Genomic DNA, 25797 nt, shown 5'->3' with positions numbered 1-25797 from the left:
CCCCGCCCAGGTTTAAGTAGGTCACGTTTATGTGAAGCATTTTGAAATGGAAAAGCTCTGCAGAAACAGGGAGCAGTGTTATGAAATGCAGCATTAAAAGGACTACCTTCTGACCCGGGGTTTGCGTGTTTTAACTTCGGCAGTATCGTTAAAGGAGAAAGTCGGTGGCCTGAAAAGTCTTCCTTGAGTAACGGTTTATACTGGAGTAGTTACCACCACTGCCCTTGCCCATTTGCACATACAGATGTGGTGTTTTTATTACATATTTTTCTAAGATGTTGGTTCTAAGATGTGAACTAAGGGACAGTAACTGTGTATATTTTCAGCAGAATTACTTTGCAAATGACAAGCAAATTGTCTGCAGGGTTGAGTTCTGCAGCTCAGGACACAAATATAAAGCAAACGCGGCTGGTGTCTCTAAGGCAACAGCGTGTGCGTATGTAGCGTGAGTGAACACAGCGTGAGTGGAAACGGTAAAAACGAGCATCCCACTAACAGTCGGTTTCGAGACCTAAATCGGGGCGTCGCTTTAAAAACAGCGACCTGCCCCTCGGTCCGCGTTCAGTTTTGTATCCGTACGGCCCCCGGCGGCGGGGTCCTGCCCTGCCCGTCCGCCTCCCGCCTCCCCGCTGCCCGAGACTCCATCCGTTTCGCCGGGGACAGCGGCCGGTTTCGCGGGGCGGCGGCGGCGCCGAGGGGCCTCAGGCAGCGGCGCAGCCCTTTCCCGCCGCCGCCCGTCGCGCTGCCGTGACGTGGCGGCGCTGGCAGCCGCGCCGAGGCGGAGGGAGGCGGCCGGGCGCCCGCGCTACCGCGGCCCCGCGCAGGCAGCCGGCGGCGGCGGCGCAGCCGGCCCCAGGTACGCGCACGGGGCGGCCGGGGTGGGCAGCAGGCCCGGGGGCCCCCTCCGGTAAGAGGGGCCGGGAGCTAGGCGGGGAGGAAGCTGAGGAGCTCCGTGCGGCGGGTGGAAGGGGCTGGGGCCCCGCGGCTGCCCCCCTCCGTGGGGGGCTGCTGCGGGCCGCCCCCGCCGGGCCGGGCCGGGCCGACGCGCTGGTAGGGCGGCGTCCGCCTGGCTGCCCGCGGCTGTGGGCCGGGCGAGGCGGAGCGGCAGCCGGCCTGCCGGGGAAGGCTGCAGGCGTCGAGCTTCGGGGGACGGATGTTCAGGGGCGCGTCCCGGCTTCGCTCAGGCCGATGCTCCGCCTTCTGCGGCGGTCTGGGTGGGGTGGGCGCCTCAGGCGGCCGCAGGCAAGCTTGCAGGGCTGTAAAATAAGCTTGTGATCCAGAGCCGTAGCGTCATTTTTATAACTCGTATTCTCAGCGTGTGCTAGCCTGGTTTTCGTCTCTCTCGTTTTGGGTTATCTCCATCTCAGTTTACGTTAAAACGTACAGGGGTCTCATATGCATGGGCAGTCACAAGTTGTCTCCTCTTTTTCCTGGTGTTTTCTAGGTTTTCGGATTCAACCAGAGACCCAGCATAAAACTGTAATCGCTGCAAACTGACAGTTGGATTTGAAATGGAGAGCATTACGCAGCTGTTTGATGATTTGTGTGAAGCACACCTGGCAGGTTTGCCGTGGAAGGTCCACCTGGGGAGACGGAAGATTTGCAAGAGGAGGGCTAAGCAAAATCTGAAACGGGTTGCGTACAATGCCCTGTTCATGAACCTTTTTCAAGATGAGGCTCGTAAGCTGCAGTCAAACATTTCCAGGCTTCCAGTGAAAAACAAAATTTTGATGCTGTCTTTCAACTTGAGAGTTGCCGGTCTAGGTGCTCAAGCAGATAGGCTGGAGAGTCTTGTGGAAGAGCTGGAGGCAGCTGATTGCTTACCATTTACGGAGGTTAATTCTGTCTTGGATCTCTTAGTACAGCTTGCTGGAACAGGTCCTCCTCAGCTTGTGCCACAAAAAAAGGACTATTTTCTAAACAACAAGTATGTTGGGAGAAACGTCAAATATCAGGGTTATGATTATTATGATGTGAGTGTATTTGAAGCTGATATACAGTCTCTAATCACAAATGAAGAATGTCAGTTCAATGACACTATTCAAAAGACACTTCAGATAATGGAGGCTGCACCTGGAACGGGACTCCCTGCTATAGGGTTATTCTCACAAAACTATCCTGCTGGTGACAAGTTTGAGAAAGAAACACGGGTCTCGCTCTTCGGTGCTCTTGTGCACAGCCGAACGTATGATATGGACATCAAGTTGGATTTACCGCCAGTGCCTGACAGTGCAGATTTGTCTGGACTTGCAATTAAAGTATGATAGCGTTTGTTTTTGGTTTAGAGTGAATGCATGCTTCAATATGCTGTTTTGAAACTTTTTTTAAATACAAGTTAATCTTTTTGTGTGTGTAATCCAAACATGACGGTGGTGGAATTTAAGCTGGAACAGGGATTCTTTTCTTTGTTGAGAGCCGGACAGGCTTTTCAGGTACAGAGATGTAGGGCAGACAACAAAAGCTTGATGTCATCTATAGCGATGTGCAAAAGAAGTCATCTGGCCATAGGCCATATGAAGTTAAGCCATCAGCTATATCTGTTCCTTCCCCACCTTGGTAATCTTTTGCTTACGTTTTTGCCTGCTTTATATATCACAACTTTGCATTGTTGTTTGTTACTGCTCAGACTGATTGCATGCGTTTCTGACAGGAGTGCTTATGTGTTTTGCTATTCAGATTACACTGCCTTCCTCGTCCTATTTCCTCACCCTATGACATCTTAAGCCAGTTGTTTCAGTTGCTGATTTTCACTGAACTCCGTATTTCCCAATGTCCTTACACCTTTTCAATGGGTACAGTTTCTACTGCATCTTTTTTTTCCTTTTGCTATCCATTCTATTTACTTTTGCTATATTATATTCTCATATAACAGTACTAGGTACTAGAAAAATGGATTTGTTCTTTTTTCCCCCCTTTCCAGTTTTTCAGTGTGTAGGTAGGGTTTTTTTTTTTTTTTGGTTTCTGTACTTTTAATCATTATTTTGTTCCTTCTGTTTAACACATGCGTCGCTTTTGCAATTCCCGTTGTTTGATGTCTTAATAGAAGCCTGAAGGCGGACACATTAAAAAGAAAAAACCCTTATGCCATTTAATGTATGCACATCAAGGTAAGTTGTAAGTGAGGGAAGGCAGAGCCTTTTCCAGTAAGCACTGTGCCCTTTCCATCGCACTGGAAAATTTCTTGAGGAACATGCTGTGTTTTACATGGGTGTGTCTTGTCAAGGTTGGCTTCTACTAAAACTGGATATTGCCCTGCCCGTACAACTCCTGTAGAAATGGGCAGGATTTGAGGGTGCGGTGTTGAGGGTATAGGTACGTGCAGCTTTTCTGCATGTGAATAGGTTTAACAAATGGAATTGACCATAGTTAACGAAAAATTTACAAATTTGAAGAGTTGGAGCCTGAATCATTTGTTGAAAAGAAATTCTGAGCAGTATTATTTTACTGGAGTGTTGCATATTGCTGAATGTCCAGAGATGAAATTCTCGGTCAGTTGGCGTGCTTACAAAAGGAATAAGTTTCAGTCTTAATACCAACAAAATGTATTATTTTGATGATGATCATTGTTTTATGTATAGACATTTGTACCTACAGTTGTAACAGATGAAAGAATGCTTACAAGAGAAACTTAATATAGGAGGTAAAAACAGATTAAAACATGGAGTCACTGGATCACAAATGATAGCAAAACATGTTCTTCATTAGCCTAAGTTTCTCCGGTGGTATGATTTCACGTGTGGCGTATGAACTCTTTTGACAGGTTCCTCAAAGTATAGACCAGTCAGAAGATGAGGGATTCCAGTCAGCATCCAATCTGACTCCTGATTCTCAGTCAGAGCCCAGTGTGACGCCAGACATAGACTTGTGGGATGCGGTGCTTACTTACGGACCCAGCAAGCGAAGATGTTGGGAAAGAATTGGATAGTATGTGTCTGATGTTACTGGCAAGCTTACTGTGCATCATCTGCATGTGTGTGACAGTGCGTTTCATCTTAATTCCAAGTGACCTCAGTATAAATAAGGAAATGTGCAAATTTAATGCACAGAATTCACTATACTGCCATCATGATTGAGAGACGAGTACAGGTCCTGCAGTTCCTCCAAACTATTCTCTCCAAGAGAGAATATGATGGTTGCAGAACGCTAAGACTTAAATTCTGTCTCCCAGTACTGTATTCCTTTTTCCTGTGCCTGTAACCAAAAGAGAAACCTTCATAACTGGTTTCTTTATGATATTATTAGACTTGTAGTTCTTTTAGCTATTGAGCAGAAGATACATCTCCTGAAAGAAGGCTCTATGTAGTCCTGGTAAAAGCTTTCCAATGCTTTAATCTGAAAAGGAAAGAAAAGTACAGACGGCAGGTGTGTCTGTCACACTCCTGCTGGATGGTGGTATCTGTAATTCTCAGAGAAGCCTTGCTCTTTGTATATTCTGTGATTTTTTTTTTTGTTTTTTTTAAGTGATAGTCTAGTACTGCATCTGTTACAGTGCCTTATGATGTTTTTAAAATTCCGAGCCTCAGAAGCTCATTTTTGCTCCCCCAGTCTGATTTTCCCAAAGCCAGTGTAGCTCTCTAGCTTTGTTCATGGTACAAGACAGCTTTTCCTGGTGCATTTAGCCTGTAAGGCGCTCACATTCAAAGAAAGACAGACCACATGCTTGACAGCTTTAATGGAATGAATGCTGCTAGAATTCATTATTTTTGGAAGCAGTGGAAGGAGAATTTGTTTTGGAGGAAATAGCTGTCCTCACTGGGAAGAACTAAAATGTATTAATACAAGTCATGGTACTATTTTGAGCATATTTCTTTTTAAAGTATTTGAACATTAATATTACAATGACCCTGGAAACCTGATATGTATTGCCCTCATTTTCCTAATGTGAAAACTGCAGCAGGGAAAGCTACCAGAGAAGCTTGGTAACTCTCCATCAAGGTTTCCGTCCGTGCACAGATGTTCAGATCATCTGCCAGTTTCTTCACTGTGTTGAGTTATGGCTACGTGCACATTCCTCTGAGAAAGTAGTATAATACTACTAGTAGTTTTTTCTGTGGACAATACGTATTACTGACTGTAAAAATCAGAAATTTTTTTTTGCCTTTTTTAGGAGGTATATTTCCTTCTTTTCTTATAATCACCTTTTAAGGTTTTATTTACTCTTAACTCAGCCCACCAGGTAAAAAAGAGGAACCGTACCTTACTGAAGCTGGGAGAGAAGCTTTTGACAAATTTTACAGACTTCGAGAAGGGGAATTGCAGCTATTTAGTAATACTGTACTTCACCTTCCACACCTCGTGTTAATGAGAGAACCTGAGCTGGTTAAAGATGTCTTGAATGTCCTCATAGGTGTGGTATCTGCTACGTTTTCGCTCAATCAGGTATGGAAGACGTTTTACCTGCAGTTCTTAGTTGCATGTAAGCTTTGGTAGAAATTTCCTCAGAAAGATTAGAGCAGCTTCTTTTGAGATCTTACAGTTATGGATATTGTTAAAAAGGCAAATGTGATCTGAGTGCAGTAAAGCAGTACTGATATGCTTCAGTAGTGATGTTATTGTAGTACAATTAGCAAAGAATGTTTGTAGTCCTCTAAGTGAAAATTGATTTGAGAATTCTCGAACAGAGAAATGTAAATAGTTTTGTAGACTGGGTTTTCATTAAAGCCTTCGGTAATCTTATTCTGTATATTGGAAGATATCATTGACACTTGAAATTTTGCTACAATTTAATAGGCTTATCTCGTTGTCCTAGCTGTAGAGTCTCAGGAAACAGAGTACCTAAAGTACCCATTTGTCTGCTGCTATTTTTGAATGTGAACGTTCACTGTTTTAAATCAAAACACACCTGTGAAATATTTGAAGCTGCTTTTCTTTCCCCTGTGTCATTTGTAGGCTGCTCAAACATTTGTGATCAAGGAGGGGGTTTACGTGTCTGGAACCTCACCAGAGACAATGCACAACCTACTCTCAGAGGTGGCAGAATATGGAACGTATTACACACGACTAAGTCGTTTCTCTCTTCAGCCAGTCTTAGATTCTTCATACAACAAAGGGCTTGTGTTTCAGGTGATACAGCCTTATTAAATGATCTAAATTGAATGGGATGGTTATTTTAGATAGAGAAAATAACTTTGATTTCAGGTGAAGCTGGAATGTCTGTGCTCTGCAGAACTGCAAAGCATTTTCAGTTTAAGTATTTCTATTTACTGATCCCAGCTCTGCAGTGAGTATTGCTGTTGTGAAGCCCTATTTAAGTCTGAGCTGTGTGTATCTAGGGCTTGCAGGCATTGGAGCAAGAGATAAATGCATTTTATTACCTGAAGTGTGATTTGTTTAGTCATGTTGTTCTCTTGAGAACTAAAGGAATACCATTTTTTAGACGTTTAGAAACATGGCTTGTTTATACACTAAAATACAGTAGCTTTCTGAATACCAAATGTGTGTGTGTGTGTGTGTGTGTGTATAAATATATATATAAAAACATACATATTACTTTTAAAATGGAAAACTGGCATAAAATAGGGAAACATGATGTTCAGTAGCTTTAATTACTCCTTTCCCATCCATAGTTCTTTCTTATAAATTTTCCCCTAACAGTCGTCTGTATATTATGCTAAACTATATGTATAATATTAGGTGAATTCCTCTCTTTCTAAGGCATAGAATTCAGTGATGATCAGTTAGGAAAATGTGTTCTTTCTGAATATTTGATTTACAGTAATGTTAATATAAATTGCATGTGTATTTCAAAAGGAGAAAAGAAAGTCTTGCTAGAGAGCTAGACATTTAGAGAAGATTTTTTTTCAAAACCCAATTTATACATGAAAATAAGGAAACGGGTTTCTCTAGGTTCATCTTATAGCAGTTAGAGGGTGAGTAGCTCCTCAAAAGGGCAATTCAAAGCAGCTGAACCAAGGTGCTTTATTACACTCTGCCAGAATATAGTCTCTGTGCTTTGAATATAGAAAGGGTATAGAGGAGCCAGCTGGCGAAGTTGGATGTCTTAAGTTGCGTTATGAGAGTATTTCCCTCTTACTTTTGTACGCAAATGGTTTTAGAAAAAGGTTTGTTTTCCTGCTCTGTAGTCGATGTGAGACGTAGGTAGGCTATTAACAGCTTTAACGGTAAGACTTTATAAATATTTTCTCTTGATACTAGGCGTTCACAAGTGGCCTGAGAAAGTACCTTCAGTATTACCGAGCCTGTGTTTTGTCAACACCTCCTACTTTAAGTCTCCTAACAATCAGCTTTCTCTTCAGAAAATTAGGTCGTCAATTGAGGTAAGATAATATTATTAAGCATTTTAACTTCTCAGAGAAGAAAAATGCAGTCTCTTTCTTCATATATGCTAAAAGACGCTGTTAACACAGTCTTCGGCATTTTTGCTGTATTTTCATGGAAAGATTTATGTCCCAGAGGGTTCTAGGGAAAACCTGTAAGGTCTTTTAAACTGGGTGAACCTATATTTCTTTTATAACTTGTATTTCAGTATTCCATTTCTTCGTTATCCATTTTATCATTCAGTAGGGCTGTTGTATGATATTCAGCTACAGCAAAATTCACGTCACTGTGATCTCGGAGGCGTCTGATTAACATTGAAATATACGTAACATCTTTCATTGTGTTTTAGATACTTAGCTGAACTTTGTGGCATAGGAACAACAACCCTGGGGATCAGCGGTGGAGCTGGTGCTTCATTTCCTACGGTGATAATTGATTTCATGTTTTTATGTTTGGTTTGGATTAGAATATTAAAATGCTTCAAATAAAATTAGGTAGTATTTTATATAAAATATTTAGTGCTGGTGTCACTCTGTTACAAAAAAAGCCCAGAAAAAATTTATACTTGAGCTTAGTAAAAAAAAAAAAAAAAAAACCCCGCTGAGCCAGTACTGAAATACTTTGAAAATCCACAGGTGCGGTACGAAATGAAAAAGAACAATTTCAGGAGGTGTTTGCAGACCTGATTTTTTTTTTTTGTTTTGTTTTCTGCATCTATATGTGCCTTTGCAAATATGAAAATATTTAAAGTCACAAACCAGGATGACCAGATCATTCATAAATCATGCTGTCACACAAAAAAGGCTCAAAGCAATCTTCATTGAAGTTTTGATTAGAAGGGCTGTTTTGGAGGAAGAACGCATCCTGAAGATGGTCTTTTGCTTCTCAGGCTGAGGCAGATATGATACAAACCTTGGAACCTACGTTTAGAATGCTGTGGTCCTTTCTCCAGATATTTCAAATTTGGACATTTTATCCTTTGATTTCAATTCCTGAAGTAAACAAAGGACTCGGGATAGGCCTTAGCAGTGTGTATTTCCTCTCATCCTGAAGGAGATGTCTGTAGCAAGTCAAATGAATCCAGTTCTAAATATGCCTGTTGCTCTCCAGTGACCATAAAGTGAGCTTGGGGTAATTAGCTCAGATAAAGTGATCTTAACTGCAGATATGTAAAGTAAGACAAATCTGTTCTCTGTGTCTAGTGAAACAGATGTGAAGATGTGTATTTATGAATCTTTTCTTACCGGCGTTATACTGGAATTTGTTGTCTTAACATTAGAATATTCTTCCGTTTTTCAGGGTGTGAAATTGCTTTCGTATCTGTACAAAGAGGCGCTCAACAACTGTAGCAATGAGCATTATCCAGTTCTTCTGTCTTTGTTAAAGACCAGCTGTGAACCGTATACAAGGTGTGTGCATACTGTTCTCTGAATAATTGTGTTTAAGAGAAGTTCTGAATTAGGAATCTGGTGAGTAACTGCTAAATTAGCAATATCTTTTAACATTTTCAGAGGGAACGTAAGGTGTGTCTCTGTCTGCAAAACACATAAACATTCTTTCATTTTACTGCCTTCCTTCTTTTCTCCACTTTTTTTAACCCATTAACAATGTAAAGGTTTCATGTATGACTAAATTAGTAAATAAACACATGTAAGTAAGATTTTTTTTTTTTCCTTCTGGCCCTGAAAATTCACACTGAAAATCTAAGACTCAAACTTTTAATTTTTCTTCTCACGTACCATCACTTGTAGTGAAATCCTGACGCTGGCAACAGTTTTCTCTTGTTGTGCAAGCCAATAAAGTTCACGCTTTCAGGAAACAAAAATAAAGTAAAATAGATCTGTTATTCGTTAAGTAGGTATAACTAAGTAGTACTAGGAAGTAGATTTTCCTTGGATTGCAACAGTTTTGTTAAGCAGTATACATCAATTTAAAGTGTTTATTTTGTATACTTCTGAAGAGATATTCGTAAATTTTTAAAAGAGATGTTTATAGAGATTATGGGTATAGTCTATTACCAGTTTACAGTGATATTTAATAGATGCAATGATATTAAAAAGAAAACAACCAAACCTGTCAAGATCTTCTAAATTGAAGATTCCTCCCATGGCCACCTTTCCTGTTTTTCCTCTTTCCTCTACTTAAACTCCTCTTCAGAGAAATTAATTTCAGATTTCCTCAGTTTACCAGCAGACCGCAATGTCTGACCACAGCTTCTGTCTTGTAATTTACAGCACGTAGTCACACTTCTTAAATGCCAAGGGCAGGATGTCAAGGCATCACTACAAACCTAAAAATATAAAAGTGCACTTAACGAGTACATAGTATTTATGGGACTGATGCCTACATTTGTTGCAGATCACTATCAAAACATCAGTTATATAAGCAATCAGGGCTGCCATGGAAGAGGACACCTATTGTCTGAAGAAAGTTAGCCCACTCATTTGTTAGCCTGAAAGAAATAGAAGTTGCTCATATAAATCATGAAAACGTGAGTTTTAACACGTAGAAAGGTCTTGACTTTTTACTTACAAGCTTAAAATTGAACTATGGTTTCTTATGCTTAACGTTTCAGTTTATCCTACTGACCCAATGTCTAGAAACAGTGCTAGTATTGGAACTAGTAGGAAAACAAAGTATTAGCTTGAAGGTGCCCTGAGCTTTTTTTTTTATCTATAGCTTCAGATAATTGTATTTTTTTATTTCTTCAAAGGCTTTTTATCACAGAGAGGAAACATGAAAAAGCGTGAACAAATATTCTGAAATAGTAGTTCTCATTTCTGCATATATATTAAAAACGTCTCTAGTTCCAAGGAAAAAGTTTTTTGTATTGTATCTTTGTTTTGTACTCTTTTCCTGTTCTCCCTGCCAGAGTTACATCTCCTGAAAATAAATTCTTCCTGCTTTTCTTTCCCTATGCTTTGGATGTGCCTGAAAGTTTTCTAGAGATTTTTTTAAAATATATACTTAGTAATTTAATGTTCAGAAATAAAAAGATTGTTTTAATTCAGGCAATGCTCTTTGATCTGATTTTTCACTGGAATGTGCTATATAAAGGCAGTTTCTTTTGAGAAAGAAAGCAGGGATACAGTCCTGTGTATATCTCTAGACTAATGTCAGTGTGACAACACTTAATTGCTCTTTTTTTTTTTTTATCCTGGTTATAGCTTGGTATGCTTTGATGTTTTAAAGAATATACTTGTTATTAATATTTGGTTGCAATAAATTTGAAAAGGTAAGAGAACTGATTTTCAATATTGTGTATATACTTTTTTTTTTTTCCTTTTCAGATTTATCTATGATTGGGTATACAGTGGTGTATTCAGGGATGTTTATGGCGAATTCATGATCCAGGTGAATGAGGATTATCTTTGTTTCAGAGGTACAGTATGTATATAGAACATTTCTAATTTATGCAATCGGTACTGTGTAAAATAATTAAAAAATTATTCTTTTATCCTTTTTTCTGATGTGCAGATAAACATTACTGGACTCATGGCTATGTTTTGATTTCAAAAGAGGTGGAAGATTGTGTCCCTGTATTTCTTAAACATATTGCTAATGATGTCTACATATGTGGGAAAACCATAAACTTACTGAAATTGTGTTGTCCTAGGGTAAGTACTGGTTTGGTTCTTTCTTACTACATTCAGAAAATCACGACTGTTTAGAGCAAGTTTGCTAGATTTTTAGCACATTCACTGTTTTATCGATAAGTGGTATTACAGAAGCATGATGTTGATTCACATATTTTTTACTCTCAGATATTTGTGAGCTGATTATCTACGCGGCTTGCTAACACCTCACTGCAAAAATATAAATTTTTAGTTGCATCAAATTTGTGATATCTCCTGTACATTCTAGACTTCTGATTTTCCTTTGTATTGAAAGCAGGTGTGTCTTATTCTTCCAAACAAGTACCCTCCCTTCTTCACACAAATCGCGGTGTTCTTTCTCTGTTTAAAAACACTGCTGTTACCAGGTCTTGACTCAGTTTTGCATAGCTCTTGTATTTCAGCTCTGTCTACCACTACGTTTCTGGGAAGCGCTGAAGTAGTTCATTCCTGTTTTGCAGAACAAGTCTTGTCCTTGATAAGAACATGTTAAAGTAGTTAGTGTCTTTCCTCTTCTCTAAATATGGCTAACAATGAAACAACCACAGAGGCTTCTGAAGTCTGTAGGCACTCTTTGCTGAGTGACTAGTATTTTGTTTCAGCGTAAGGTCTGAGCTGCCCAGCCTTGTGAGAGCTGAGCAGCTCAGCAGCTCCTTCATGCGTAAGCCTAACGTCTCAAGTGAGATGTCCCTCCTGCTAGTTCTCCTAGCAGGCTGCTCCAGTAAGTGTTCTCAAACCACGATTCAGGTGTGCCCATAGTACTGGGCTCCGCATAAAGCAGCGTCAGCTGTCATTTCTGTTATAAAATAGCGACAGCTTTGTCAGTCGCTAGCACGGTACCTTAACAGAACGTTCCCCCAGGATATGGGGGCCCAGGTTCAAACATCCTCCATCTATTTGAGAGTGCCAGCCACATTTCATCTCCTTCCGTGAAAGTGTCCTAAACTTTTTCTGAGGCTGACACAGTCCCAGGAATGTAGGTCTGGGCATCCCATCTTCTGGCCTTGTAAGAGTAGATTGGGAAATCCAAGTGTGAGCGTGCTTGTGCAGTCTCTTTTTTTTAAGGTTCACTGATCTGTTTTCTATGCTGAGTAGAGCAGCTTCGGAGGTTTAGGGAGGGGAAGGTGGAGCACAAGGAACGAAGATACTTAGCTTACGCAACAGGTACTTTGTGATGTGCGCTGGCCGTATTTCTGAGTAATGTGATTTGTGTAGAGTTTACTCGTGTAGGTGTATGTTAGTTATATTTTCCAAACTGTTCCTATTAATTGAGAGTCTGTGGGGGCTAAGTAAACAAAAATCTAATTAAGATCACTTTTGATATGAGAGACACATTCAGTCCTGTGTTATTCATTCTCACTCGATTTTGATATTCCGAAAAGCAGAATTTTAGGCACGTAGAACATTACTAGCATAAATGTATCTCAGATTTTAAATGCTTATGCAATTTTGGCGGAAGAGATGTGAAAATTGAACTTTGACCAGTATTCCAAGTTCTGAACGTTATACCTCTCTCCTCCTTTGAATGCTGTAGCATGCTCAAAAGGATTATCATTAAAAATTTTAGATCCTGTGTGGAGTCTTGTTTCAATAGCTCAAAGTTGCTAAGTTTTTTTTTTTTTTAAGTTATAATGTAAGTTGCTAATGTAACGTTTTACAATTAAAAAAATATATTTAAATGGAAATTTCTCATTATTTTTCAGCATTATATATGTTGGTCAGACATACCTGTTCCCCGGATTTCAGTTATTTTTTCCCTTGAGGAGCTGAAAGAAATAGAGCGAGACTGTGCAGTGTACGTAGGTCGAATGGAAAGAATTGCCCGGTACAGTTCAATAAGCAAGGAAGAAAAGGTAAATGAATAAAAGAAGAAAGATGTTATTGTTGGGATTTCTTTTCTTAAATACTCATTCTTCGTTTTTACTGTAACTTAGAAAGATTTTGCATTCGTGATCCGAATTTTCCTGTTGACCAGCTGTTGTTTGAACTGCTATCATGGCTAATAAGCTTTTAATATAATTTTTTTTAAAAGTAGGTGTCATGTTGTTATTGTTAGTATTTTCATATTTTTAATGAGTTTTGGAGTTCCATCAGAAAGTTTTGAAAAGATTCTGCTAGTCTATAATTTGACAAATGCAACAGGCTATTTAGTCACCAGCTAAGTTTCTCTTTTTTGGCCAGTTGTTTTGTCAGAGCGCTCTTAGTCTAAACAGACTTATGTCTGTCAGATGCCATCAATCTAGTGTATAAATCAGACTGATTTGGTTCAATATAATGTCTAGGGTATTAATAAACTTCAATATTAATTTAATAAAATACAGACTTTCCATTCAATTACTCAAATTATTCATATACATGTACAGTGAACATAGATTAATAACCATTTTGAAGTGTGCACTTGTCATTGCAGCAGTGTATTTTCAAGCCGAAAATAATAGAAAAATTCCCACATGGTATTTGTTTTTTAGGATTTGCGCGTGGAAATAGCCAAACAAGAATTAATTGTTCATGCTCGAGAAACTGCTAGCAAAGTACTAAAAGCCATTAATGGTAAGTTGCGGGGAAGTTTTATGTGTTTTTTTTCCATGCACTTGTTAATGTGAAATAACGATATCTTTTATTATAATACAGATCGACAAATATCAGAGCGAATGGCTTTGGATGCAAAGAAACGGGAACAGTTTCAGAAGTTGAAAGAGCAGTTTGCAAAAGACCAGGAGGTATTTCTTTGTGAATTTCTAAACTGAGTGTATTCTGTAGGCAAATAATTGAAAGAATATTTTGATTTACTGTACTGAAGTTACATGGATAGCTTGTGAGGTCCAAATAAGAACCTCTTGCAGTCGTGTACATCTCAGCTGATACTGAGAGTGGCTTTTAAGAGTTTTAAATATTTGTACAGCGTCGCCTTGCAATAAAACAAGAGGAGATCGATGATGATTTCAGCTATGCCCGAGAGCTCAGAGAGAGGGAAAAAAGACTGAAAGCTTTAGAAGAGGAACTGGAAAAAAAGGCAAGGTAAATGTATCTATGACTAGTCTACCAAAACTTAGAAACTCCACAATCATTATAAAGACCTTAGGAAAAATTATTTTACGTTACAGTTTATGGTACCAGCAGTTCCGAGATGTTGTTCTACAAGGGTAGTGTTGCCAGTAAAAAGACTGGTGTAAGGATTATTGGTAGTCTGGGCAATCTTATGATTTAGGAACGGTTAGTAGCTCAAAAATTTGGAAACTACTGACTTGCGCCAACACTGTGTCGTTTGTTTTTTGTTATGATCAGAGTTGGAGGAAAAACTTTAAGTCTTACAACTAAAAACTGAGACCACAGCAAAAATGGTCAAATATATGTCAAAGCAGAAATAAAAAGCAGATAGAAACATTACACTGATAATTAATTATTTATATTTCTTATGGTATACATCTAGTTGTATTTCATTTTCTTCTGTTATATCTAAACATACTTAGGAAAAATGAGTGACCTACTAGCATAGTTATAGAAACACATATTGACAAAGAACGCTGTCCTGTTTTCTCCGTTTGTTTCTACTCTGTGAATGATGCCTCTGGCTTTTTGTTTAAAAGTTGATTTCTCACTTCTGAAATATAAAAAGGTCTTATTCTTCAGAAGTTAAGATGAAAATCAGTAACTTAGTTTTATTTTTACTTTCATTTAGACAAGAATTAATTGACCATTATAGCAAACTTTCCGATGATGCAGCCCGTAGGGAACAAAGAGCTTTATGGAAAATCCAGCGACACAAGTTGGAAACAGCCCGTCTCAAATTTCTGTTAGAAGATCAAAAGCAAATCGAGGTATCTTCGAAAAGGATTTGAAAGAATGTTATTTAGAACATTTAGTAATTGGTACACTAGAAGCTTTTGTTTCTGTCCTATTTACATACAGGAAATGCTTGAAAAACTTCCAGATGGAAACCGTAGGAGAAAATTAGATATTATTCCTTATGAGCAGTGCCCCTTGGCTTTAGATACAAACGCTATTGTGGAAGATCCATATTCACAGGTGGGTTTATTTTCTTATAGAAGCTCCCTGTTACTATGGCAAGTTTTTCTGAAGTGAATTGATTCATTTCAGTTCAGTAAACAAAAGATTCACTGTAGTGACATAGTGAATAATTATCACAGGATTTGCAGTACATCTGAAAAACTGTAAACTTGACAACCTTATGTGTAATAAAGTGGTGTCCTAATAAATATCTTGATTTACTGCTAATACATATCTTGATTTTACACTGTTTGGCTAATATAATTACTTCTCTCTTAGGTGTCATCTGTGAAATTTCTCCATTCTAATGAGAGACGTGGCAGAAAAGAATCTGAGCCCAGCCTAGAATATGTTGCTTCTACTGACAAAGCACTGACCACGCCACACCTGACAAAAGATAATGCTGATCAGCATCTTCAGCCTAAAGCAACAGGACCTGAGTGCCATCTCCAAAGTTCAGAGCAGACATGCAGCCCTCTATACAGTGCTAATTCCTTGCCTGAACCAGACGTGAATATAGAAGACTTTTTATCAAAAACACAAGATGAACAACCTGTTGCAATTAGCACACAAGGATCTTTGCTAGATGAAGCGTTTCAAAACATTAACTCTGATCTTTCTGAGACTTCTCAAATAAGTAAAGATCGGCCTCTCCTGAGAGGAGCACTGGAAGGAGAAGGCAATACATCATTATATCAGCAAAATGAGTATGATTTTACTACAGTTCTCAGATCATCCGCTGTTTGGCAGGGACACATTAGAGTTGGAGAAAATGCGTTCGATGCAGACTATAAAAGGCCTCGGTGGAATGTTCATGGCCACGCGTCTGACGCTAGCATTAGAGTGGGAGAGTACGTGCCTCATGTGGATGGTTACCAGCCACTTTCGCATCCTTATGGGCATTCTTCAGACTCCCACATAAAAATCAGCAGCTATACTTCTGATGTTCAGTCTCGCCGACCCCGATGGAACGTTCACGGCCATGTTTCTGAAGCTCATATTAAAATTGGGGAATACGCTTCAGAGGTAGAGCCCTCAAGGCCCAGGTGGAATATTCATGGGCATGCTTCAGAAGCCAATATTAAGATTGGCGAGTATGTGTCAAATGTAGCACCTGCAAGGCCTCGGTGGAACATCCATGGTCATGCGTCTGATGCCAATATTAAGATTGGTGAAAACGCGTCAGAGGTTGTCTCAGCTAGACCTCGCTGGAATATCCATGGCCATGCGTCACAGTCACATATTAAAATTGGAGAGCTAACTTCAGATATGGAGCCTCCAAAATGTCGTTGGAGCCCATTTGGCCATGCATCCCAGTCAAGCATCCAAATAGGGAAGTGGGCCCCGTCTACAGAAAATGACCCAATACCTCATCGTAAAACCATTTCTGGTCCCTCATCTAGCTCCACAGTTCAGGTACTTCTGTACAATGAAGAATTATCTCCTGCTGAAGGAAGCAGAAAGGAAGAAAAAACATCAGAAGCCAAGAAAAAGACTTTACCACAGTCGCAGTCATCTGACAGTGTTCCAGTCTTTCCTGACACTAGTACTGAAGATGATAATAAAGAAGACATAACAGAAGAGAAACAAGAAGGTAAAAAAAATTTACAGTCTCTTTCAAGAGGTCTTAAACAAATGCTGGATGAATAAACTTAATATTTATGTTTAAAATGGGTACTTATTTCTTGATTGCTTGTATATGCTTTTAGGCACTATTAGAATACAAAGACAAGAATTTCAGCTTAGTCTCGATTCCTATCCTACCACAGTATTAAAAAGAATTTTGATCAGAACCTTTGCAAAGCAGGACCTAATGTGATCTTGAGTAGACCACTTGCATTCTGAATTTGAAAGAAATTCTTACTCTCTTTTAAATAATTTGATGCTAAAAGTGTTAATATGGTGAAGAGGACAAGCACAAAACTGTGTGGGCTGGACCATGGAGAAGGATCGTTATTGGGGTGGTTGTTTTTGTGACGGTCTGTATTCTTTAGAGGAGTTTTGGAGGGCTTTAGGAGCAGATCTGTAGTATGAACTAAATATAATAAGCAGTTCTAAGTAATTGTTGTCTTTAATTTACTTGTAATTACAGTAATTGCAAATGTGGTTGACAAGAACCCTTTCCCAGATTCCTCACAGAGCTTACAGGTAAGAGACAAAGTAGCCATGGAGAACGTTTCCCATTTCTTCAAAAGATTAAGCAGTCTGGTCGTTAAGGTAGTGAGTTTCTGTCTCAATTTATTAATCGCTGTAACATCATATTGTTTTTACATGTCCGAAAAAGTAAAGGTAAGTGAGCTGTATTATTTTCAATGGGAGCAACTATTTACATACCTGTAAGAATACATTGATTGCGAGTAATTGAAGGCAATAGCTTTTGTAAGAGTGATTTATTTATTTATTTATTTATTTTTTTAGGCAGAAGAACCTGAAAAAACAATTCCACAAGATACTGTGTCTCAAGCAGCTTTGATTTCTGAAGCTAGTGCTCCCAAGACTAAGGAGGAGGAAGAGGGAGAGGATGCATGGAAGAGAGAACAAGCTTATTTGAAAGCCTTATCGGACCAATATTGTATTGAAAAATACCAAGATAGCTATGATTTGATGTGTGAGTAGAACTCTTGGAGTAGTAGGTCAATAGGAAAATGTGGTAAACTTGAGCAAGAAAGCTGAGCACAAGAAAAAAATATCTGAATTAGCAGTAAATTACCGATATTACAGACTGTAGCAATCAATCTGTTTCTAGTCATAAAGAAGTGAAATACATTTTGACTTTCTAATACATATGACTTTCTAATCCAGAGGGGTTTGGAGAAATCAGTAGAAAGAGATTATCCAATTGCTTAAATACCATCACTTACAAAGTTTAAATATTTTTAAATTTAGCAGAACTGCCAGTGTCTCATCTCTTGCATCATGTGATACCAAGATCATACACTTTTCCTGTGGATCCTTCAGTACAGTCAGCAACAGATGAAACAGCTGTGCAACTGAGCGAGCTCTTATCTCTGCCGGTGCTGATGAAACGCTCTATTACTGCTCCACTTGTATCGCAGTGAGTATTAGTTAGAAATAAGAATCCATAATTTAGCCATTTATTTAGTGTTATTAGTTCTTTTCTGAGACAAGAGTTGTATACAGATCTGTTCTCTTAAATTTTCTTCCTGCTCCCAGAAATGGAGCAGTAAATGGTCCAGTAATAAGCTCAGACTTACATTGTAAGTAGTAAGGTAAAGTTGCATTTTTGTGTGTAAATCAAAAAATGTAAAGGTCTATTTGAAATATAAGGAGAGAAGTGTTTTTTCTCAGGCTCCTGGATTGTGGAGCAATGGATTTGTTGCCATCAGCTTCCTTGTTCTTTTAAAAGAAAGTATTTTATTTATATTATTTGTGCTGGTTTATATTTGATTTTATCCATGAAGACTGATGATGAGAAGAAAAAGAGCAGATGAAAGATTGGCAGGAGGGAGAGGAGAGAAAATCTTTTGATTATGTGAAAACTCATGAGTATTGATCAGGACATATTTTGTGTTTCTGTGGGAACTCTAGCTTCTTCAAGGTTGTTCTGAAGTTTAAAGGAAGTTGTTTTTGTTATTGTTGGAATAAATACGGAAGCCACATATGTGTTGGACCGTTTTCTTAGTATATCTAATGGTATATTAAACAAAAATTTGTTGATACGTAGAAGATCAGCTTCTGTCAAGAAAACCATTATTCAGAGGAGTGTTGAAATGCTTTCTGGTTTAGAATCTTTCCTCTAGGTTTTTAGGTTTCCCTTTACTAACTGAGAGTATGCTATAATTCAAATTTAGTGCAATGTAGAAAGATCTAATTTAGTCGTAAACATCCAAATTGGCTACCAAGAGCCATCTGTATACAGATGCATGTGTTCAGCAAAACAAAAAAGCAAAGTAAGTGAGCCTGAGTTGTGTGCTGGCAGAATTAGACTGTTCCTGATGTGCAAGTTAGTTTAAAGCTAGCTTGAGTACCTATACCGTACTGCAAACTATGGTATAGACCTGCCTTCAGTATCTAGTGTGAAAGCATTACCCATTAGGATATTCTTAATAGAGAGTTAATAGTTCTGCCTCATCTGTTCATGAAGGTGACAGAGAGAAGGCTATTGATAAAATGTTGCTCCAGGCTCAGCAATGCGATAAGATCATCATGTGTAGCCAATCTCCAGATATTTTTGGAATACTGCTCAAAACTCAGCTCTCTAAATTGGTAGGTTTTAATTCTGGCATACTCTGGATGAAGAATTTTGAGCATAAGCTTCCTCTCATTTTCTTTTGTTTATGTGAATGTCATGCAGTCTTGGATATCAGAGTAAGTACTAGAGAGTTAATTTGATTGCTGTAGCCATGGCTGAATTTTAACAGTAAAAAAAAAAAAAAAAAAAAAAAAAAGAACGACTTGTAAGCATAATCCCTTTTTGTGTTTTTATTCTTAGTGTTTCTCTTGTGAACAAAGCAATCGTTGATTACTACTTTGTGGAACTGAATGTAGAGAAGCATTTTGAGGCACTGAGACACTTCTTGTTAATGGAAGATGGGGAGTTTGCTCAGTCACTTAGTGACCTGCTGTTTGAGAAGGTATTCACTGTTTCGTCTTAACCCTTTGGTTTTTTTGTTTGTCTGCCTTAGCTTGATACCTCTGGATTAATTTGAATGGTGTGAAGTGGAATGCTGGCTTGTGCTGTTTTCCTCTTTATGCCATGTCAATAAATCTTATAGTAAGGAACTCTGTTCCTTACTGTAAGGAACTGAAGGCTGTAAGGACTGAAGCAAAAGAAGGTTTTGGCTCAGAAATACTCAGAAGGGTTGCTCATGCCCCCAGGAAGTCCCAAGGAAGAGATCACTATTTCCTGCTAGTAATCCTAGCAATAAAGACAGTACAGTGATTTGTTCCACGGAGGATGATAATTTCTGATTTTGCCAGATTGGCTGTTAGGGAAGGGAATTTCACTCCTGTGAGATTATGCTATTAATGCTACTACACTATTGCTCTGTCCCTTCCCATCAGCTTGCAACAAAACTGGAAGAGCCTATTGCCATTGGCTGAGACCCAGCGCAGAGGCTCATGTCGTAAAGTACGTACTCTCATGTCAAGCCTCCTACAGTGTGGAGGGCACCTGAAGAGAGTGTGGGGCCCTCTGACATGATGGTATTCTTGTGACTTATCCCTGTGTTCTTGGGTGAGGCGGCAAGGTAGGAGTGATAGCCTGTGTTAATGTATCTGATCGCCAGTGGAGATACAGGGCGGTAGGACAGTTAATCCATCTCTCCAAACCTTAAGGATGTTTTGTACCCAACAAGGGAAAGCACTTAAGGATTTAGTACCGTATGTACCTTGATTTATGTATCTCCAAGGGTGCCGAGTTGGTGAGACAGGCAGACTGGAGTCAGATAGCTGATGCAGGTCCTGTCCCTGACTTCCTGCCCTACCAGAGACTAAAGGTTATATTCCCTGTAGTAGGGATAATTAGCAGCTCCTGAACCGCAGCAAGCTGCAGTCCAGCATATCAAAGAAAACCAGTGCAGGTATCAGACTGCCCTGATAATCTGGATAGTAAATAGCTGAGAAGTCGCATCACATGGTGTTTTTGCATCCTTCTGCAGAGGAAGAAACTGCTGCAGAAGTTAAGAGAGTGGTGGGCAAGAAAGGATAGTCACCACTTTGCCATCCCACTTTAATTCACCTGTATTCAGAAGTCAGCACCATTAGATTAATAGTGTGTAATTAGATTTTTTTTTTTTTTTGGTAGCTTGGATCAGGACAAACACCTGGAGAACTGCTGAATCCACTGGTTCTTAATTCTATCCTAAATAAAGCGTTACAGTACAGTCTTCATGGTGATACCAAGCTTGCTTCCAATCTTTCTTTTGCTCTCAAGTACCTTCCAGAAGTGTTCAAGCCCAATGCACCTGATGCTCTGAGCTGCTTAGAGCTAAGATACAAGGTAAGAAAGTGTGTAGAAAAGTAGTAGTCCTGCAATTATACCATGATTGTTAGGTACCATGCTAGAGAGAATACGTTCTTAATAATGGAATACCTTTAAAAATGGAGTACAAAAATTGTATAATTGAAATTACAAGATTTACTTGTCCTGGCCATTGTATTACATTATTAAAATACATATAATAATTTTTATATGTCCCTAAAATACTTTTATCTGAAGTATTCTAAAGTAATCATCTCTAACATGGCAATGTAGTATGATCAGCACTCAGTTGTTGTTTTGTTTTTTTTTTTTTATTTAGGTTGACTGGCCTCTGAATATTGTCATTACTGAGAGCTGCATGAATAAATACAACAAGATCTTCTCCTTCTTGCTGCAATTGAAGCACATGGTGTGGACTCTCAAGGATGTTTGGTTTCACTTAAAACGCACTGGTAAGAATAATAAGTGAACTAGAGAGCATACTGTTTAAAATGCTTTTAGCACCCTCTGCTAGAGAATTGATTATCAACATACCATTTAAAGCAGTCATGTGACGCTTCAGAAGCCAAAATTGATTAAAGAAACTTCCTTGGGATTTTTAACAGATTCTACTAATAGAAGCCTTCATTCCTTTAAAAATTCTGATTTCAAACTGGCTCAATGGGTGCTGATGATAGTGTATGTCTGTTTTTATTTGCAGCTTTAGTGAGTCGTGCATCAAGTTCTGTTCAGTTTCGACAGCTCCAGCTGTATAAACACGAAATGCAGCATTTCGTGAAAGTTATTCAAGGTTACATTGCTAATCAGATTCTTCACGTTACATGGTGTGAATTTGGAAACAAACTGTCTTCTGTGGGCAACCTAGAAGAAATTCACAGAACGCATGCCGAATACCTCAACAAAGCAATCTTCAGGTAAACTAGCACGCTTATTTTTACTTCAAGTATTTAAGTTAATGGAGTGGCCATTTTACAACTCCATTTGGCCTAATGTGTTTGTGCAAAACCGACTTCTACCTGACATACTAAGTAGTCTTTACATGCGAAAGCACCGAGAGTCGAGATGCCCTTATGAAAGGGAAAGGAAATTCTTGACACTTTATGAAATCCATACTTTGATGCTTTTCCTCAGCTACCCATCCTCTTTATTCCCCTACACTCCTTGGAGTTGCCTCCAACTTCCATTCACTCTGCTCCTGCAAGCCTCAAGTCCATCAGAGTTACACAGCTCTAACCTGAAGAGTAGAGGGCATGTTTGGCCTCGTTTGGTTTTTCTCTCACCCTGTTGTTATAGACTCTGTGAATGAATGCTGGCTCATTCTGCATGAGTAGGGTGCACAAATAATCCTGGTTAAAGGATTGTAAAATGCTCCCTGTATATATTATGTATGCCTTTAATACATGTGCGGTGTGTAGGACTGGACTTTGAAGGAGTAAATGTGACCTAATGCCTCCATCCAGGTTAATGAGCAGGGCAAGAATCTTTTAGAAATTACAAGCTTTTAGGCCTTTGATTGCTGTGTATGAGGTGTGCTATTTCTAGCAAACTGTATGATCCCTTAAAATTTATAATGGAGCAGAGTGGGAAGGAGGGGGATGGGAATAAGAGCAGAGCAGCTGAAGTTGTTCAGTTCATTCTTAAACAGTAGAGGCTGAAATGACACAGAGGTGGGGAGAAGGAGATAATAAAGAACGGAAATGGTAAACAGGAGAAGAAACGTGTCCTTTTGTGTCTTTTTTTTTTTTTTTTTTTTCATTTTTAATAAGAATAACTTATCTAAAGCGGCTGTTTGGATACAAAGTGATGGGATGAAAGGGAATTAAAGTTTGAAGACGCTCAGAGCGTAATACGTTTTTTAAATGTCATCCCTTTGGCAGTGCAGAAATCATTCTAGAAATCAGACTCATCAATGAAAAAGTCAGTTTCTTGGAAGGCCAATCAAACTATGTTAGGCTTGGGCATCTTTTGTGAAGTCACCATTGCAGTTGGCTGCAGTCTTGTGGGCTTATTTTTATTTTTTAAACAACTGAAGAGAAAACCCAAAGGATACTTACCCTCTTTTTTTTCCTTTCTACAGCCAATAAATGATTCCACTGATTTTTTAAAGTTTTTTGTTTCGCTAGAGGTCTGTTGACTGAGAAGGCAGCTCCTGTGATGAACATTATTCATAGCATCTTCAGCCTTATTTTGAAGTTCCGCAGCCAATTGATCTCTCAGTCTTGGAGCTTCGATGCAGGAAAGCAAATGGCTGTTCATCCCAACTTTGGTTTGATGCAACAGTCTTACAATACGTTCAAGTATTACTCCCACTTCTTATTCAAAGGTAAGAAATTGCATAAATTAAGGGACTAAGATAGATGATATCGGTCAACTCACAACTGAAAAATCCATAAAAAGGATTTCGAAGTATAGCATAACAGTGATAAGATGCGTGTACGTAGCGTGTTGCTACTAGAAAATGTAGTCTGCAAATGAAAACTGAGTTTCTTGTGTGTGGGCCATAGCAAAGATCTGCATATCTGTCGTTTAAAATCCCCACACCTACCATCTAACAGATATCCTAAAACCTGACTGCAAATCTTTGCTAGTTTACAAAATAAGTATTTGGTATTTAGCTATATATGTGCTTACATGTTCATTTTCTCTGGAATTGACTTCTGGGACTCATTATTGGCAGCAGTGAGAGTTAGTACAGCTTAAAAGTGATTTTATATATATATATGCGTTAGTTGAATGTTGTTGTTATGAGATTTGAAAATGTTGATTCCCATTCTGGACTAAGGCTCAGGGAGCCTCCTAGCACTAGTAGGAGCTTACGGATAGTGCTGCAGGCAAGTATTCTTCAGCTACACAGATCATTTGGCAAAATTCTGTCCTTTAACATAACATTTCTTTTGGCTGTCAGCTTAGCCTATAATATGAAGAAGTGGTTGATCTGTCTTTCCTCTCCTTTTTTTTCTTTCGGACCTTGCTTGGGTGTTTTGGGATTTTTTTTGTTGTTGTTTTTAGGTTTTTTTTAACTAAAATTACTTATACTTTCCCTGAACACAAAGATGGTTCATGTGTGGGGTGTTGTTGTTGTTAGAAATCCCAGTACTCAAGGGAAGTGCAACTATTTTCCTTAGATGTATTTTCTGCAGTATTCTTCTAGTCAGAGTATATTCCTCCGGAAATGAGCTGCCCTTTTTATTCTTTAAGGGTGTCCAAAAATGGTGTCAAAGGATCAAAAACAAATATTTCAGGATGAGTTAGAATGGCTGCTTCCAAATTCTACAGGAAGTCAGAACACCTTTGGGAGCCACCTAAGCCCATACTACGAGATCTATGGTTGCTTCATGGACAGAGATTAATAGACCATTCCGTAAGGAAGTACGCTGAGTGACCTAGTTCTTTACACCCTCTTTATTAAGCACTACAAAACAAATGTGTGCTTGTTCATCTACACGTGTTCCCCCAGTCACTGTGTATTGTAAAATGCTCTCTTTCACACTGGGTTGATCCAGAATCCATTGAAACACAAAACAGTCTGTGGACTTCAATGGCTTTGGCTCAGGCCTTAACTTGTGACTATACACCTTCCCTTTTTCCTTGCATGTTACTGCTGCTTGCTAATTCCCTTCATATTAGTGCATGGGATGTTTATGAGATTAGGGAGGTCATGTTGCCTCTTGTTAAGTACGCTTATTAGAAAGGTTCTTCCTTTGTCATTAAGGGTTTTTAGGACAGTCAGTTTGTTCATTCACGGAGCTGAGGGGTTTGTCCCAGGAATTTCTCTTTGGTTTCTACTATCACAATGGACTTGACTCAAGAAAACTTCAGCAGACCTTTCAGAGAGGTCACCACTCTGGTCAACTGATGCTATGATTAGAACGTACTGCCTTGTTGTGAAAGCAGCTTGGAGAAAGTATATTTATCATCAGAAAAATACAATTCCACTTAGGATTGACACATGTAATCTTTCTCTTGCATCTTTTTTGAAATACTTCATATTTTCAGAAAGAGACACTGAAGTGCTTTGCTTAAGCAAAATTACATGTTTTCTTCCATTGTATTCAGATTTCTGCAGTAGGGCTTTTTTAAAATTTTATTTAAAATATACAGATACTGTCAAGAAAAGTCTGACACCCCTATATAAACCTTAGTTGAAACTTATCTTTTTCTTTTTCTTCTAGTGGTAACAAAACTTGTAAATAGAGGATACCAACCTCATTTGGAGGACTTTCTGCTGCGAATCAACTTTAATAACTACTACAAGGATAACTGAGATCTAGTACAGAATAAAGATCACTGATAGCATGATAAAAGAGAAACAATTAAACTTAAATGCTTATAATTTATAGAAGCTTATGCAAACATCGTGCAAGAGGCATTTTTCTTCAATGAGTAATCCATCATCTAGCAGCTTGAAGAATATAACCACCACATATAGAAAATGATTCCCTTTAAAATCTGTAACACCTACCAGTTGTTCAGTCCACTGAGAATTGATGTTGTCATTATTACAAAGACAGAAGAGATGAGTGCCTAGTCTTAAAAGGGAAGAGAGTGTAAAACTGTATATCTGTGAATGTGTAAATGTCCTATTTCCAGTGTTGTGAATTTCCTCCAATGTAAATACACATATGTGAAGTAAAGATACTTTGTAAAACTTTTGAGAGATGAGTATAAGGTACAAATGCTCAGACATGTAAGTGTCTATTTGATTTGTTTTATTTTCAAGTTGATATTAATTCTGAGTCTAAGCATGGTAGTTAATTTTAAGGCTATTAGTCACAGTGAAAGAGGACATGATAAATACACATCACAGTGAGGAGACCTGACAGGGAGATTAGTATTTGATTATTCAGGCATTTCATAATTGCTGGATAAGAAAAATAAGTGTGGCATACTCTGTACATTGCATTTTGTGCTGATTATATAAAACAGCAGAACGAAAATTCAGCATCATTAAGG

At 38.7% G+C, this 25797-nt stretch overlaps 1 protein-coding gene across 4 annotated transcripts; it reads left to right on the top strand.

Moving 5' to 3' along the window:
* The first annotated feature begins 757 nt into the window (after positions 1-757).
* Positions 758-25499, top strand: TUBGCP6 (tubulin gamma complex component 6). 4 transcript variants are annotated; one of them, XM_068931441.1, is made up of 26 exons: positions 758-856; positions 1445-2258; positions 3761-3924; positions 5169-5379; positions 5890-6063; positions 7156-7277; positions 7628-7703; positions 8578-8687; positions 10569-10660; positions 10756-10895; positions 12596-12745; positions 13361-13442; positions 13524-13612; positions 13795-13910; positions 14572-14710; positions 14802-14918; positions 15180-16494; positions 16993-17048; positions 17319-17508; positions 17787-17955; positions 19354-19495; positions 20668-20862; positions 21164-21296; positions 21545-21758; positions 22968-23167; positions 25017-25499. In XM_068931441.1, exons 2-26 carry the CDS (start codon positions 1512-1514, stop codon positions 25106-25108), a joined length of 5235 nt encoding a protein of 1744 aa, XP_068787542.1. In that variant the 5' UTR covers positions 758-856; positions 1445-1511; the 3' UTR covers positions 25109-25499. The 4 variants fall into 4 exon arrangements, with proteins under 4 accessions (XP_068787542.1, XP_068787557.1, XP_068787548.1 ...); XM_068931447.1 differs by having other exon boundaries at positions 831-907; XM_068931456.1 differs by lacking the exon at positions 25017-25499 and having other exon boundaries at positions 761-856; positions 22922-23042.
* The last annotated feature ends 298 nt before the right edge of the window (positions 25500-25797 follow it).

Source organism: Struthio camelus, chromosome 1, assembly GCF_040807025.1.
Source record: "Struthio camelus isolate bStrCam1 chromosome 1, bStrCam1.hap1, whole genome shotgun sequence".
NCBI classification, from domain to species: Eukaryota; Metazoa; Chordata; class Aves; order Struthioniformes; family Struthionidae; genus Struthio; species Struthio camelus.
The sequence above is the reverse complement of the archived record's forward strand: the minus strand, read 5'-3'. Positions and strand labels throughout refer to the sequence as shown.